The sequence below is a fragment of the Candida tropicalis genome (genome assembly GCF_000006335.3).
Source record: "Candida tropicalis MYA-3404 genomic scaffold supercont3.5, whole genome shotgun sequence".
Classification (NCBI taxonomy): domain Eukaryota; kingdom Fungi; phylum Ascomycota; class Pichiomycetes; order Serinales; family Debaryomycetaceae; genus Candida; species Candida tropicalis.
Window position 1 is genome coordinate 494,372 of NW_003020057.1, and position 16,554 is coordinate 510,925.

Consider the following 16,554-nt stretch of genomic DNA (forward strand, 5'->3'; position numbering starts at 1 on the left):
CAAGCAACACGAACTAAAACAAAAAGTTTTAGTTATTGCTTTTGCTTTCTTTTTTATATCTGCACTTGCTTTGGGTGTACGTTTTGCAAGTAATTGATATTTCGGGGGCATGATGATTGCACAAAAGCGTGTGTGAACAAAAATTTTGTTCTTTATTGGGAATTTTTTTAAAGATACGAACCATGCAAGTTAAAAATAGCTCTAGAATTAAACAATTAAGGAAACGTTCTAGCACAATGTTTACCTAATACTTTGTTGCACAATATCACGTCCATAGTTAGAACACGTATTAAATACAATTGAATTTAACTTATCCTATGCATCAAGATAAACTTAACAAGAAAGAGTATATGTTTTACCCAATCCACTGCGTGTCAACATTCTAAAATGAATGTCGCGTCACCAGAATTCACACTTGTTTCGTTCGTGAATAATATATTCTCTTAGGTTGGAAGGGGAGGCAGTTTCAGACATGATAACAAAATATGACACCACAAGTGACTTTGAAACTCACAATAAACTGTTCACACAGGATTGTTTTTATTTTAATAGTTATATTAGCTTTAGTAAACGCGATAATCTAGACGCGTCTCTATGATATGTTTTGTTCAAACGGATTTCCGCTGATTTTGGGGTATTGAAATAGATAACACACCCATGGGGAATCTAATTGCTTCTAGCTGTTGTAATGGTTCACAAGTTGTTATCCCATTATGACCAAAGGTGATTGTTTTTACAATCCGGTAGTTAATATCCCCCATATAACGTAAAAAGAGATATTATAATAATATTGTACCTATTTAAGGTGGCTCGTTACATAATATAATTGTCATCTAAAACAAAAGCCCCGTTCCCTCTTTCTGTCACCCATGCCAACTTGTTTCTTCTTTATTTTATATACATTATTGATGTCAGGATGGCTTAGTGCTCATATTCAATTGTTATTTTCATTTTGCTTTTTTTTTGAGTTTAGATTATTTTTTCTATGTGGCTAGTCTTTCATCATTTGACCCCTGCCAAGAAGTCCCGATATTTTCACCGAGGATCATTTTGCTAACCCTATTTTTTCTTTCTCTCTCTTTTTCTCCAGTTACGTTTGCTCAAAGTAAAGATGTCAAATTTTTGATCAACGAAAATTTGTAGGCACATCTAGATCATTGAAAAGCCATCATCTAAAAGTTGATTTTAAGATCTCTCTTGATATTCTTAGTTCCTCTGAGCCACGTGCTAAGTGAAGAAGAAGATTGAAAAATAATAATAACAATAATAATAATAAAATATTATTTCTGTCCTTCTCCCCCCACCTAACTTAGTGTAACTTTGTATTGAATTTGAGCAATCCTGAGGATAAAAAATGCGTTTTTGTAACAGAAGTTAATAAACGAATTGGGATTTAGTCATCTGATCCCAACAGATTATTACTTTGAAAATCAAAATTAGAATGATGGATATGGACATGACACACATAACCAACTACATATATCTTCTTATTAACAACTCACTTATTTCTATACAGATCTATACTTTTATTGGTCTATCCAGTTCAGTATCTTCTGTAACCACTTCTGCGACAATACCCGCTTCTCTAGTTTGTAATACTCTAATAATGATCACCACAACAATACTAGCAATCCCAGTAGCTAAAGAAGCCCAACACCCTTTCTTGAATTCGGGAACAGTATCAGCAGCATAAAATAAAAGTGACCACCAAGCATTAACTGCGTTACTAAACATATTCATTGATGCTAAAACAATAGCTCTTTCTTGTAAATCATTTGAACATATTACATTTGCCCAACTAAAGAAAACGGTTTGACCAGCAAACGAAATAGCACTTAAATATTGGGAAACAAATACTGCTGCAGTATTATGTGGTTCAACAGCATGGATTATTGCTGATATAATAACAAATATAGCGATTATAATCCCCATAATCCAATGACCTTTACCATTGCCAAAGCTATGAATGTATAATGCCAGGATCAAAGTAGATACAATACCAACAGCATATAATCCCATGGGATAATGATTTCTTTGTTCAATGGTGTAATCTTTAAATTTCAACCATAATGCAAGAAGAGAATTGGAAACAAATGATTCATTTTCACCACCTAATACCCATAAAAATGAAAATAAATACCAATGCCAATTTCCTGTTACTCTTTTAATAATTGACCAATTGAATTCATCATGGGTAACAGGTTTGGATAATTTTTTTGCAAGAGCAATTTCATGTTCTTCATTAGTGAAATAAAATGGTTTTGAAACTTGAGGTTCATCAGGGAAACAAATTAATCCATAAATGACAATTGGTAAAGTTATTATAAAATCAATTATAAATAACCATCTCCAGCCACGAATTCCATTATGACCATCCATATTCTTATAAATTGCTGCTTGTAAAACACCTGAAAACAATGATCCTAATAATCCAGAACTTGTAAATATGGCTGTTCTCATAGGTAATAATTCTTCATCATAATAACTACCTAAAATTAAATGAGTACCAGCAAAAGTGACACTTTCAAACATGGCAACAAAGAATCTAATAACACATATTTGTTTATATGAAGTTACTTTATATAATGATAAAGTCAATACACCCCAAGCAAAAGCACAGAAACTTAACCAATATCTCGGTCTAACTTTCAATAAAATTAAATTGTGGGGGATCATCGCGACAATATAACCAATACTAAAACATGTATTAATTAAATTAAATTCATTCCCCTTCATATTTAAATCCTCCTGCATACCGGAAACATAAGCATTCAGTAAATTAGCTCTTGACAAATAATTGATCCAATATAATAAACAAACATAACTAAGTACAAATACATCAAGTTTGAATAAATAGCTTCGTTCTGTTGGATTACTTGGAGGTTCTCCCCATACTACTCTTCGAATAGTTCTTAATGGTTGTAATATCTTTGTCATGTGAATCAGCGATGATATGTTGATGAGATTATCAGGTATAATAAAAATTTCAATGTGAAAACGACATAGATGATGTGGAATTCGATGGTGTTTTTATACGACGAGCTTTTTTTAGAAAAAGAACGATGCCTCGGGTTAAACACGATTTGTGAAATCTCCGTTTTTTTTTTTTTTTTCTTTGCCTTCTGCCTTGCCTTGTCTTGCCTTGCCTTGCCTTGCTTAGCTTAGCTTGATTTGTGAGGTATTTGCGATAATCAACAGATTTCTATCTCATAAACACCCATTGTTGTGAGGAGAAGTTTCTTATCTTTGATATTAAGTTTCCGTTTATCAAAAAATTAACAGCAATGATTTCTTTGTCGGAACCCGAATTTTATCGTGAGGAGCAACACAATGCATCTGTCAGATTATTTTATTTTATTTTTTATTTTTTTTTTTTTTTTTCTCAGCCAGTCTTGTTTCGTGAACTCTTCTCGCCCCCAAGCTACCATCAACATAGTTAACAGAACCATCTGTCCCTGTGACTTGACGCAATAAAAAAAAGGATATCGAACTCCTATCTCTTTTGGTGGTTTTTTGAGATTGGCTTATCTAAGATAGGAATTAATTACTTATTTAGGGTGGCTCTCAAAAACGGCTGATTTGTGATAACTATATCTCTCCGGATTTTGTTCAAAAATGTTGCAAAAAATAATTAATTTCCCTTCAAACACAAATTTCTACAACTTTATTAAATTTGATGATTGAGAAATAATTATTTTATTACTATCTACTTATATACTAGTCGGTATATCCAATTAATTCAGAGATAACTTTCAACATCGCAACAACTTTCTCCTCTTGGAATCTTCTACCAACTAATTGTAATGCAACAGCACCACCATGACTTTCATTTGGATCATAATCATTCCAAACTTGAATATCTATGTCATTATAACCAGCAGTACGTTTATCAACTCTATCAAAATCTTTATGTGCTCTAGTCACAGGGAATGTACCAACTGAATAATCAAGAACATTAAATGGTGAAGTATATCCAACATATGTTGGAAATTTCCCAATTGGACTTCCAGCAAATGGTGTAGCTGGCATAATTATAGCATCAATTGGTTTACCATTTTTAGTAACTTTGCAAGTTTCATTCCATCTATCCAAATAATCTTTCATCAATTTAGTTCTTTCACTTTGTAATTTCCATAATTCAGAAACTTTCATATCTTTACTAGTTCCGTAATTTTCCATATATGGAAATAAAGGTTCTTCGGTTTCCATAGTTTGTTTCAAAACATGATGACCACCATCACTAACAAAAAATTGTCCAATTATCTCTGCCAATCTAACATGATCGACTGGATCCCACTCAATAACATCGTGACCGGCTTCAGTTAATTTTTCAATTACAATTTCCATTCCTCTACGAATTGGAGGAGTTGGTCTAACAAAACCATCATCAGTTAAAACAGCAATATTTAAAAGTTTAGGTAATTCAACATTTCTCCAAGGAATTTCAACACATTTAGCATCATGAAGCCAAGGTTGATGATCAATGATTGATTTACAATAAAATTCCAAATCATCAATAGTATTACATAATGGACCATTTACACTATTGACACTTTCTAAACCAGGTAATCCAGATCTTGCCCCATAAGTTGGAAATCTTCCAAATGAAGGTCTAAGCGAATATAAATTTTGAAAAGATGCTGGAATTCTAATTGAACCTCCAATATCTGAACCAATACCAAATGGAGATCCTTTTAATTTAATTAAAGCAGCTTCACCACCCAGTGAACCACCTGAAGTTAATGAAGTATTCATTGGATTTAAAGTATTCCCCCAAATATGATTTGTAGTTTCTGGCATCATCATAGCTACTGGAACATTTGTTTTAACATATAATATTGCTCCAAGATCACGTAAATTTGAAACTAATGTTGAATCAAAATCAAATTTATCAGGATTAAAACAAAAATTAACCATTCCAATAGTAGTTGCTTGACCTTTAACATTAAAATTATCCTTTAAAGAAATGGGTAATCCATGAAATGGTCCAATTGTAGATCCATTATTTAATTCTTGATATTCATCTAATTTTTTAGCTGTTTCAATAGCTTCATCAAAGAAAATTTCAGTAAGACAATTAGTTAATTGATGAGCAATTGAAGCACGATGACAAAATGCTTTAGTTACTTGTAAAGAACTCCATTTTTGTTGTTTAATATTAGTAACTATTTCAATAGCATTACTTTCAGTGATTTCTAACTCGTGTGGAGTTAAGAAATTACCTTTCGAAATCCAGGATAAAATATCTTTAACATCAGAAGATGGTAATTCAGATTCAGGAATAAGCCAATCTGGGTTAAATTTGGCATCTCTAGCTGATCTTTTCTTTAATGCAATATCTTTGTAAATAGGTTTAATAACAGTCATTATGAAGTATGTTGTTGATAGAATGATAATTATGGAAAACTGGATCGGTAATTTTGTGGAGTTCTTATATATCGCGCGTGGGGGAAGAAAGAAAGAAAGAAAGAAATAAAGTGATTACTTAAAAATATGTAGATAAGAATTGAAAGAATATCGGGTATCGGAATTAATTACTGAATTGGAAAAATCAAAAATAAAAATGGAAGATAATGGATTTTCTATCGAATTATTGGATTACTCTTTCCGACTAAGGTAGGTTAAAGACATTATATGGAATTATGATGATAATGATGAGCCGGTGATTAATTGATAAACCGAAAATTAGTGCCGTGTCCAAGTGGGAGATCTGTTGATTTCTATCTTTGAACTTGCACATTAATGGATATCGATAGAAGTCGTTTGTATTGATTGTTTGGTGCTTTACCATTCCTCGGATTGCTAAATCTTCAGGCGAATTGAAACACATACATGCAAGAAATATTGTATAATTACTATAGCCAAATAATCTTTCTATTTGACAACTTCGGTTGATAACTTTCTCTATTCACATGCGTTCTATAGACTTCACTTCTCCTTATAATCTGCTCAATCATTGAATTCCTTCGCAGCAATAAAATCCATCCAAACTGGGAACACAACTGAAAAAAAAATAAACACATAATCGGAAAATCAGGGTTTTCTCTCAACATCAACATCAACATTCACACACACACACACAATTGAAACTATTCCAAGCCATGTCTACTTCAGAAGATGTCAACCAACGTATCTCTGCATTGGAGGCTCTAGTTGAGAAACAAAGCAAACTAATTGCGCAAACCGGTCAACGATTAATGGAAATGCAAATCAAAAACCTCAAGGGACAATTGGACTCCTCCACCACCACTAATCAACCACCAGTTGATATGTCTGATTATATCACCAATGAAGATATCGTACAACTTGTTACTGAACTACAAACACAATTGGATTCATTAGAAGATAGAACCATGCGAAGAGTATATAACTCAACCCTTCAGTATGATGAAGAAACATTAGCTCCTATTATGAATCGAGATGGTGAGTTGCCGGAATTTGCCGTTCCTAAAACATTACAAGAATTCAAAGACTTATCAAAGAAGGAATTGATCAGACTAGGTGTGTTTTATGAGATTATTGTTCCTAATGAACAAGAGGTTGAGCAAGCGTTGGAACAGGATAATGCTAAGGATGCGATTTTGGATATCAGTAAGAATAAGGATATCGAAGAGATGAGTAAGAGCTTTGATGATGATCAAGTGAATGAGATCTATGACGAGTTGGCCAGATATTTCGGGATCAAACACAAGAGAAACAGCGATGGTTGGTAGTTGGATAAGAAGTGTAGGACAAGTGTCTTGCTGGAGAGTATTTTGTAGAATGCACGACTTTTTTTATATACCATGCTCTCGCTTGACGTGTTAGCAAAACATGTGAGACAGTAGAAATTTTTCAATTATCTCTGAATCACCACCACAACTAGTACAACTACCACCAGCTAGAACAACCATGGCAGAAGAGACGGCTATTCCCGAACCAGAGATTGTCAAGATCTCTGTATTTACACCATTAATCTATGTGGGTGTTGTGTTGACGGTGTTTGTGATATTCTCGATTGTTTACAGAAGAAGACGATTACAGTCGTTCACGGAGATTGAACCATTATTCAAAGAAAACTACCCTGCTGAGATCTATCATCAATTGAAAGCAGCATATGTTGATGCAGATTTACCTAAGGAGAAGAAACCACATGAAAAGGTGATGAAGGCTGCACTTTTGAGAAGAGCAGCTGAAGCGATTAGAAGATCGATGAAATTAAAAGAGAACGAGGGGGCATTTACCAAATTGTATCAAAATGGATTAATTGGAGACGATATTTTCAAACAATACGAGTTCCAGATCAAGTTCCAAGAGTTGGAGTTGAAGGAAATTGTAGCTGAATGTGAGAGTTACAAGAAAGGATGGGTACAGACATTTTTCCCCTTGGCACAAGAGATTTGTTTTAATGAAGCATTGAGAAGAAGATTGAAGGTGTTGGAAGGTGGTAAGTGAGTAGGTAACTAAGTAGGTGTGTGGTGTTCATAATTGTAGAATAGATAGTAATTTCTAGATTACATAAAAGTTATTATTGATAGTTATTATTGAATAATTTTGCAGTTGTTTTAAATCATAATCATTGATTTATACTTGGGTCATTTCAAATATGTCAATTTAAAATAAATTAATTGCATATATATGTATAGATACAAGGTCACGATAATGATCATTGGGATATTATTTTATTTTTTACCAAGAATCACTTACAAAGTTTGACTAAAAATAGATCATCGTAATAATTATAAACTCTGGAGTAGAAAAAAATTATGTATTTCACACAAGCTGTCACTTTGCAACAGTGATAAGCACATCGTCTCGCAAGAGGATAAGAATAATAAACACCTTCTATGATTCGTTTTAGGTTTTCACACCCAAAAATTTAATTTGAGTTTATATCGCCCCGTCTGCGCAAGCACGAGGAGACACAGCCACCAAAATTGCCCAAGAAAATAAAAGTCGTGCTTTGTGCAACAAGTTTACGTAAAGGAACAAAAGAAATCTGAAAATTTTTTGTTAGGTCGTGTGTGTGAGACCCATGACAAAATAATTGGTCGTTACAAAGTATTGTTTCCCATTCAATAATGACATATAGTTCTGTCACATTTCAAATCACAGATGGGTTATGTAATGTTTTGAAATTGAATGAATCGAGTAAAAATAGATTTGAATATTTTTCTCATTCATTCATCTCGGCTACTATGGATACACAAAAGACATTGGAACAGTTTCAATTGTTTTGCTTCTATCACGACGTCATTGTAGTCGCGCTTCCCCCTTCCATCGATCTCCCTCCCTCCTTCCCTCCCTCCACCTGTGGCCGCCCCCTTTTTTTGACGTGGTCGTCGTGAAGCAGAAGAAAAGCAATCTAAAGTTGGAGGAGGAGGAGGCGTATTTTTTTCCCTGTTCTCCCTCTGTAACCCTGTCTTGTTTTTACGACTTAATTATTCAAGGCTTACGATGATGTGCATTGTAAATAATTGCTGCAAAAAGTTAGCATTATCCTCATCTACTCGTTGGTCAAATGTCTTTACAGTTGTTGATGGGTCATTGCAAACAAACAGAGGTTATTAGGAAAACCAACGAAAATGTAACAAGAAAAATATTTAACTCGACTCGGAATCGATTATGTGTGCACGCTGAAATCACCCACTGGGTTATTTTTTTTTCTTAGTATAAGTTTTCTTTTATTTTTTTTTTCTTAGCATATGGAAAAAAACGAAAATGCAAAATAAAATTTTTTTAGTTCTTGGTACACGTCAATGATCCCAAGTGCCCACATTAAACAAAGTACTTGCTAAGCTAAGTTACGTTGAATAAACTAAAGATCAGGTTCTGAAGATTCACATTTTCTCTTATATAAACTCAGATTCCTCCCGCCCTGCCCTCTGTTTCTTTTACTTTTACCTTTTTTTTCATTTATTTGATATTCTTAACCAAACCACTTTTCAACAACTTTCGTTTTCATTATTTTCCAATTTAAGGACACCAACCCTTTACTACGTCTGTTCCCTGTTTGCACTTTACACTTTAGTTTTGTTAGGTCAATCAGAAATTCATCCCTCCTGCTCCCTTCCCATCAATTTTTGTGTGTGTGTGTGTGAGTTTATTGCAAAAAGAAAATTTTTTCTTTTCTTATTTTTATTTATTTTCATTTCCCAAAATCAAATCACATTTTAATTAAATCACACAATTGTTGTATTTTCTTTTCATTATTTCATTCAGTGCTTTTAGAGAGTTTTTATTTCCTTTTTCCTTTATTATTGTTAATATTAGATTTTCAACTCCGTCTTTTTTTTAATATTCCTTGCTACAATCCTTATCCACATAGATATTTCTAAGAATGATTTCTATACTCAAGTCATTACTTACTTTAACTGCCTTGTCTTCTTTGGCCTTGGCTAAATTCGAAGATGTTTCCCCTCCTATTGAAGTTGTCGGTAACAAATTCTTCTACTCCAACAATGGTTCCCAATTCTTGATTAGAGGTATTGCTTATCAACAAGATACTTCTGGTTCTGTTTCTACAATTTCTTATGATTCTGATCCAAATAGAAAATACAATGATCCTTTGGTTGATCCAGAATCTTGTAAACGTGATGTTGAATATTTCATTGCTACAAACACCAACACTTTGAGAGTTTATGCCGTTGATCCTGATAACGATCATGAAGAATGTATGAAGATTTTCAGTGACGCTGGTATTTACATCATTGCTGATTTATCTGAACCAACCACTTCTATCAACAGAAACAACCCAGAATGGAACTTGGATGTTTACGACCGTTACACTAAAGTTATTGACACTTTACAAGAATATTCAAACGTCTTGGGTTTCTTTGCCGGTAATGAAGTTACCAATAACCGTACCAATACTGATGCTTCTCCATTTGTTAAAGCTGCTATTAGAGACATGAAGAAATATATTAAAGACAATGATTATAGAGAAATCCCAGTTGGTTACTCTTCCAACGATGACGAAGAAACTAGAGTTGCCATTGCTGATTATTTTGCTTGTGGTTCTTTGGATGACCGTGCTGATTTCTTTGGTATCAACATGTATGAATGGTGTGGTAGATCAACTTTTGAAACTTCTGGTTATAAAGACAGAACTGAAGAATTCCAAAACTTGACCATTCCAATTTTCTTCTCCGAATATGGTTGTAATGCTAATCGTCCACGTTTGTTCCAAGAAGTTGGTACTTTGTTTTCAGATAAAATGACTGATGTTTGGTCAGGTGGTATTGTCTATATGTATTATGAAGAAGCTAACAACTATGGTTTAGTTTCATTAGATGGTAGCAAAGTTTCCACCATGTCTGATTACAACAACTACAGATCCCAAATTAATAACATTAGTCCATCATTGGCTACTCGTTCCACTATTGGTTCAGCAGAAGCTTCCAGAACTTTGGCTTGTCCAGATAACAGTTTCTCTACTTGGAGAGCTGCCACTGACTTGCCACCAACCCCAGATGAAGAATACTGTGACTGTCTTGCCCAATCTTTTAACTGTGTCGTTGCTGATGATGTTGATGAAGAAGATTACGGTGACTTGTTTGGTGAAGTTTGTGGTTACATTGATTGTTCAGAAATTTCGGCTGATGGTAATGAAGGTGCTTATGGTAGTTTCTCATTCTGTTCTGATAAAGATCGTTTATCCTTTGTTTTGAACCAATACTACCATGACCAAAATGAAAGATCCGATGCTTGTGATTTCGGTGGTAGTGCTTCTATCAATTCCGATGCTGTTGAAACTTCTAGATGTAGTGCTTCAGGTGTTAGTTCTGGTTCTGGTACAAGAAGATCCGGTTCATCTACTAGATCAGGTAGCAGCTCTGGTTCTAGTTCTGCTTCTGATTCTTCCTCAACCAGTACTAGTTCCGGCTCAAGCTCCAATGCTGGTGTTAGAGTTGCTGGTGAAATGTCTATGACTAAATTATTCACCATTACTGGTATTGTTACTGCTTTTGTTGGTGGTATGTCCATTTTACTCAATTAGAAAAGGTATATAGAGTTTTGTCTGTTTTCTAAATTCGTGAATGGGTGGTGACTATTCACATTTGTATATCGTTTAAATTCAATAAAAAAATAAATATTAAAGTTTGAAAAATAAATGAATAATGTTTTTTTTTTCTTTTCTTTTATAATTATCTTTATATATACATATTCTATAATCTAATCTTCAATCTAATTGGTGACCATAAAAATTTCATTTAATGCTTTAGAATCCATAACTGATGCTCTTTTTTGTTTAATCCATTTTGATCTTGCCGAAAGTCTAGATGCAATTGCTGGAGGTGGTGTTGAAGATGATTCTTTAACTTCAATTGTTCGTATCTTGTCTTTCTTGGACTTCTTATCCTTCTTGTCCTTCTTGTCCTTCTTGTCCTTCTTGTCCTTCTTGTCCTTCTTGTCCTTCTTGTCCTTCTTGTCCTTCTTCTCCTTCTTTTCCTTCTTCTCCTTCTTCTCCTTCTTCTCCTTCTTCTCCTTCTTCTCCTTCTTCTCCTTCTTCTCCTTCTTCTCCTTCTTGTCTTTCTTCGATTTCTTCAGTTTTGGTTCATCTTCCTCCTCATCACCATCATCACGATTTCTCTTCTTACTTTCACCTCCATTCTTTTCATTATTCTTATAAGAAATCAATTTCTTACTTTCTTTATCCCAAGTACTACTTAAAGTCTCCCCCTTAACAAATCTCATCCCCCATTTTCCATCAATAATATTATTTTTATTAACATCATCTAATACTTTATTAACACTATCTTCATTACCATTTAATCTACCTAAAATTCTTTGAAATGCATCTAATCCAGCAATACCATCTTCTTCCAATTTTCCATCTTTACCTTTTCTTTTATGTAATGTTGCTCCTAATCCTACATTATCTGTTTTAATTGAAACTTTAACATGACTAGTTAAAGCATGAGATACTAAACCTAATCCGGATCCTTGTTTCCATCCCATTTTTGAAAGATATTGATGTCCAAATCGTGATGTATCATTAGACCAATTTGTGTTTCTTGGATCATTACCAAATCTTTGTTTCACTTTCGTTCCTGCTAATCCCATATTGTTATATTCCTGTTGTCTATAGTTGTAGAATCAATGTTTAAGTGTATGAATAAGAGAGATGCGATTAGGAAATTTTTTTTTTTTTTTTTTTTTTTTTTTTTTTGGTTTAACGTGAGGAAATGGTTTTTGTGTACATTTTTTTTTTTTTTTTTTTTTTCGTTCGTTCATTCTTTCTTTATGCCTACTTAACTACCTAATACAGATAACCAATTATCAGTTGTATAGAACCCACCAAATGATCCTTTTCTAATAAACTCATTTTCTAATAACCATTCAATAACTGAATTGAAATCATTTGCACTTAATAATGAATCAAATTTATTGAAAATTAATTCAAGAGTAACTCCTGGACGGAAATGGAAATGGTACAATACTGCAACAAGGATATCTCTCCATAATTTACTATCAATTTGTCCATTGACATCTAACCAAATTCTTGAACATACTTTACCCGTAGGTATAGACGTTGTCATTCTAGTATCTTCTTCTAATGGAATGCATGTTTCTGGTTTATACACCACAATTTCACAATCTAAAAATCCTTTATTCAACAATCTTGATTCATATCCTTCAAAATCATAGTTCTTGTCAATTCTACCAAGACTGATACAAGATTCAGACACTAATTGTAAAACCTGTGCCATTTGTCCATTGCTTATACCTTGTGACAATATGAGCCCTTTATTTGAATTGATTACAGGAATTAAACTTTCCCTAAACTGAGCTGCTTTATTGAAAAATAACGATTTGATTCTAACTTGTAATGCAGCATATACTTTTTCTGTCAAAACAAAATTATTTTCATTATCATCTCCATAATATACCAATTCTTTATCCCGGATCATTCCTTCTGAAACTGTACGAAGAACCAGCGTTGTATGATGTCTCAAAAGTCTATCAAGTTGTTCTGGTGCACCATTCAGTTTAGATGTACCAAACACAGCTTTGAACACAGTGCGTACATCATCATGTTCTTTATGTGGTGATACTTTCAGTAAATCATTATTATTATTTTCTGTGTTGTCTTCAAAAAATGGAGTATTTGCAAGTTGCATTTCTCTGGTTGTCATAGATTGGGTTTCATAAACATCATACGTTTCATAAGTAAACAAGTTAACTGGAATTCTTTCGTAATGTTTATCATTATCTTCAATATTTTTGTACAATGGCATGACATCTAAAATTTGCTCATATTCAGCCTCATATCTAGACCACAATTCCAAGAAAAAGGGATACTTTATATTTTCTAAATCACTTGAATCAACATCTTCTTCTTCAATGGCTTTGGTTACAATCTTTTCAAATTCCTTGACCCCTCGATTAATAACTTCTGCACCACCAATTGATCTTCGAAGTAACGACCATGATTTTCTCAAGGAATCAACATCAGCGTTATTGAATATTTCACTAATGGAATCAAAATCAATCATATTACGAATAAATGCCTTGGAAATACAAACAGCTCTGAATAATGTAATAGCACCTTCTTCGTCCATTTTGAGCGCAACTGTATTTTTTCCATCTTTGGAACGTCCTTTACCAGATCTCTTTTCAGGTGCTGTCTTCCTTTTAAGTTTCTTTCTAACAATAGATGACACTTCTGCCTTGGGCTCTGGTTTGATTTTAATTGGGATCGCTTCTGGAATTTCCGCCAATTCTCTTTCGTTGAACTCATCTTCAATTTTTTTACTCTTCTTCTTTCTGCTTCTGGTTTTCTTCTTCGTTGTTGTGTCTAAAGCATCATCATCTTCAACCGGCACTTTAACAGGTGGCTCTTGACGAATCTTTCTTGGTCGACCCATTGGACGTCCTCTCGAAGTAGCTTTAGACAAAGATTCCAACCTTCTCCCCTTGAATGGAGAGTCAATAGCAAACAAAGTATATTCAGATTCCACGGTTCTATGACTAGGCATTTGCTTGGTAGTCGAATGACTAGAATCAGTTTTACAGTCTTCTCTAGCCAAATCAATTTGTTCTTTAGTGGGACGCAAACCTTCATCTGTTAGGTAAAATAATGAACGAGTAACATCCTGTCCACTTAATTGCATATGAACCACTTCAACTTCCAAATGACCAGATTCTTGTAATCTTGCAAGATCACGAGTAAGCGTTTTTCGATCACTTTTAGTTGTCGTATTACCAAGTCTGGCATCCAATTCTCTAAGAAATTCAGAACTTGTGTAAGCAACACCACCCTTCTCTTTAGTCATCTCAATAATCAAGTTACGTCTAAGTTCACTTTTACTATCAGCAAAGAGTCTCTCACGAAGTCCAGTATTCTTCTTTTTATTCGATCTTTCCCTTGTCTTTTTTGAAATGAAAATGTGCGTTCCACCATTTTCTTCATTGAAAGAAGTATCACTATTAAACGATGTCTCTTCATTAAATGATACATCATCATTGAAAGAAGTATCTCCATTGGTTATCAGTTGGTCAGTTGTATCAGCTACATTATTCGTAATCTTTATTTCCACCACCTCCAACTCATCATCATCTTCGTCGACATCTTTCATTTCAACATCCTCTTCAGTTGCTTCAGCTTCAGGTTCTTTGTAATCCTCGTCCTTATTTTCTTCTGTGGCAACGTCCTCTTTTTCTTCTTCTTCCACCACCTCGTCGTCATCATAATCATCATCAATAACAATAGGTGGTTTTCTGGCAGCTCTTTTAATTCGTGATAGTATATCATTTCCTTTAATAGGATCCGTATCCTCCAGTTCGTCTGGTAGTTTTCTCTTTTTAGTTTTCTTCTCTACCAGCTTAGTTTGTGGCTTGTTTAGACTACCAAGTCTAGGTTTCTTTACCTTTGGAGTAGTCGCCTTTTCCACTGGTTTTTCTACCACCTCCGGTAGAGTTTCACCTCTTTCTGGGTGGAGCAAAATATTAGCCGATCCTAGTCTCTTTGGTACTTCCACTAATGGGCCTTTACCTCTATCGTTTAATTTTCCGCGTAATCGTTTTTCGACTTTGTTCAAATCACCATCCTTGAATACTTGATTTATCGGTCTTTTCTTCTTTGCAGGTTTAAGTTTCAACTCTTGTGGATAATTATCACGCATGTAAAATCGATAGAATTTGATCTTACCTTCTGATTCACATGTTCGCATGATACCAGTAGATTCATCTTCTTCTGGGAATGGATTCAAATGTTCTAAAGCATCACCCTTTAATTGATAAGATGGAAGAACGTCAAATAACCTCTCAACCATTCTATGTCTTGAATCTCCAAATAATGATCTTATGATTTCTTTAATAGTTGTACCTGAATCTTTCGACTCTTGGACCGCCTGTGCAGTTAACACTGTCAAAGGGAAAAAGTTATTGAACAATACCACTGACTTATTCTCGTCCGTTTCAATATCATCATCGTCATCATCATCTAGAGTATCTCCATTTTGTTGTTTCTCATCACTTTGCGTATTCAAACCATTAAACTCAGATTCGTCATTATCAATTAATTCATCTTGAGGATCTTTCACAAACTTAAGTGCATAGATTAGTTTGTTTGTTTCTTTATCCCTAATGTTAACCTTCTCCACAATTCCTTCATTATGCAAAAATTTGGTAATTGCTGTGAAAAAATGTGACTTGACTTGGGAATTATGCATTCTTAATTCACGTTTCAAATCTCGAAACACTCTAATTTGATGCGGAGCATTCTTACAAGCTTCGATGATATGGTTACGTACTCTTTCACGTGATCTCCAGTAGTATCTTGTACCACCATCTTCTTCTTCTTCGTCTGCGTCTGCGTCATCATTATTTGCTTCTCCGTCTTCATCACCCTCTCCACCTCCTGTGCTCTTTACAGGTGCTTTCTTCTTTTTTGGTTTTTTCTGGTTGTCTTGAGAAGATCCATCATCTATCGTATCACCAACTGATCCTGCGAATTTCAGGTGAATAATTAAATTACTGTGGGACTTTCTCTTAGCATAGAACGCACTTTCTTTGATGATCAAATTGTAGTCTTCTAATTTCTTCAAACGTGCAGTCAATGAACGGTTATCTTGTCCAGTTGCATCTACCAAATCTGGGGACCAGATACCATTTGCGCCATGTTTGGCAATTTCTTGTAATAATTCATAAGGTTTTTCCCCTAACGCTTTGAAAAACATCTTATTATTAGACACCCCGGTCAAATAAAATGCCTGCACTTCATATTGCGGCAATACCCTGACATTCTCTGGATCTGGATAATTCGCAATAAATGTGTTATAGTTTAATGTAATAGGAATTGGATTGTTATTATATGTGACATAAAGTTTAGATTCTTGTTCCGAATCATAATCATCATTCTCAAAGAATAGCCATTGCCAAATTGTTTGTTTCTGAAAGTCGTCTAGACTCTCTGTTTGTTTGAATGATAATTGTATGAATTCCCAAAGCTCTTCAATTGTTAACCCATATTTCCCTGAAAATGAAATTTTCTCAACTGTAAATTGAACAACCTCATATGGGGTACAAGGAAACAGCATCTTTAGATCGGAGGATAAATTATATTAGTGA

General features: G+C 34.1%; 7 protein-coding genes across 7 annotated transcripts; 3 read left to right on the forward strand and 4 right to left on the reverse strand. All coding sequences in view use genetic code 12, as the record gives it.

Moving 5' to 3' along the window:
* Nucleotides 1–1,518: 1,518 nt before the first annotated feature.
* CTRG_03938 (uncharacterized protein) lies at nucleotides 1,519–2,937 on the reverse strand (the record flags this gene model as incomplete). The annotated part of the gene is made up of 1 exon (XM_002549595.1): nucleotides 1,519–2,937. The coding sequence occupies one exon, from the start codon at nucleotides 2,935–2,937 to the stop codon at nucleotides 1,519–1,521; it is 1,419 nt and encodes a 472-aa protein (XP_002549641.1).
* Nucleotides 2,938–3,717: 780 nt separating this feature from the next.
* Nucleotides 3,718–5,367, reverse strand: CTRG_03939 (putative amidase; the record flags this gene model as incomplete). The annotated part of the gene is made up of 1 exon (XM_002549596.1): nucleotides 3,718–5,367. The coding sequence occupies one exon, from the start codon at nucleotides 5,365–5,367 to the stop codon at nucleotides 3,718–3,720; it is 1,650 nt and encodes a 549-aa protein (XP_002549642.1).
* A 734-nt stretch (nucleotides 5,368–6,101) lies between these two features.
* On the forward strand, nucleotides 6,102–6,713 carry CTRG_03940 (MRP8 family protein; the record flags this gene model as incomplete). Its single annotated transcript, XM_002549597.1, has 1 exon — nucleotides 6,102–6,713. The coding sequence occupies one exon, from the start codon at nucleotides 6,102–6,104 to the stop codon at nucleotides 6,711–6,713; it is 612 nt and encodes a 203-aa protein (XP_002549643.1).
* A 178-nt stretch (nucleotides 6,714–6,891) lies between these two features.
* CTRG_03941 (SEC66 family translocation protein) lies at nucleotides 6,892–7,434 on the forward strand (the record flags this gene model as incomplete). Its single annotated transcript, XM_002549598.1, has 1 exon — nucleotides 6,892–7,434. One exon carries the CDS (start codon nucleotides 6,892–6,894, stop codon nucleotides 7,432–7,434), a length of 543 nt encoding a protein of 180 aa, XP_002549644.1.
* Nucleotides 7,435–9,319: 1,885 nt separating this feature from the next.
* PHR1 (Phr1p) lies at nucleotides 9,320–10,978 on the forward strand (the record flags this gene model as incomplete). Its single annotated transcript, XM_002549599.1, has 1 exon — nucleotides 9,320–10,978. The coding sequence occupies one exon, from the start codon at nucleotides 9,320–9,322 to the stop codon at nucleotides 10,976–10,978; it is 1,659 nt and encodes a 552-aa protein (XP_002549645.1).
* A 188-nt stretch (nucleotides 10,979–11,166) lies between these two features.
* CTRG_03943 (telomerase inhibitor) lies at nucleotides 11,167–12,045 on the reverse strand (the record flags this gene model as incomplete). The annotated part of the gene is made up of 1 exon (XM_002549600.1): nucleotides 11,167–12,045. The coding sequence occupies one exon, from the start codon at nucleotides 12,043–12,045 to the stop codon at nucleotides 11,167–11,169; it is 879 nt and encodes a 292-aa protein (XP_002549646.1).
* Nucleotides 12,046–12,233: 188 nt separating this feature from the next.
* Nucleotides 12,234–16,523, reverse strand: CTRG_03944 (transcription factor TFIIIC subunit; the record flags this gene model as incomplete). The annotated part of the gene is made up of 1 exon (XM_002549601.1): nucleotides 12,234–16,523. One exon carries the CDS (start codon nucleotides 16,521–16,523, stop codon nucleotides 12,234–12,236), a length of 4,290 nt encoding a protein of 1,429 aa, XP_002549647.1.
* Between the last annotated feature and the right edge of the window lie 31 nt (nucleotides 16,524–16,554).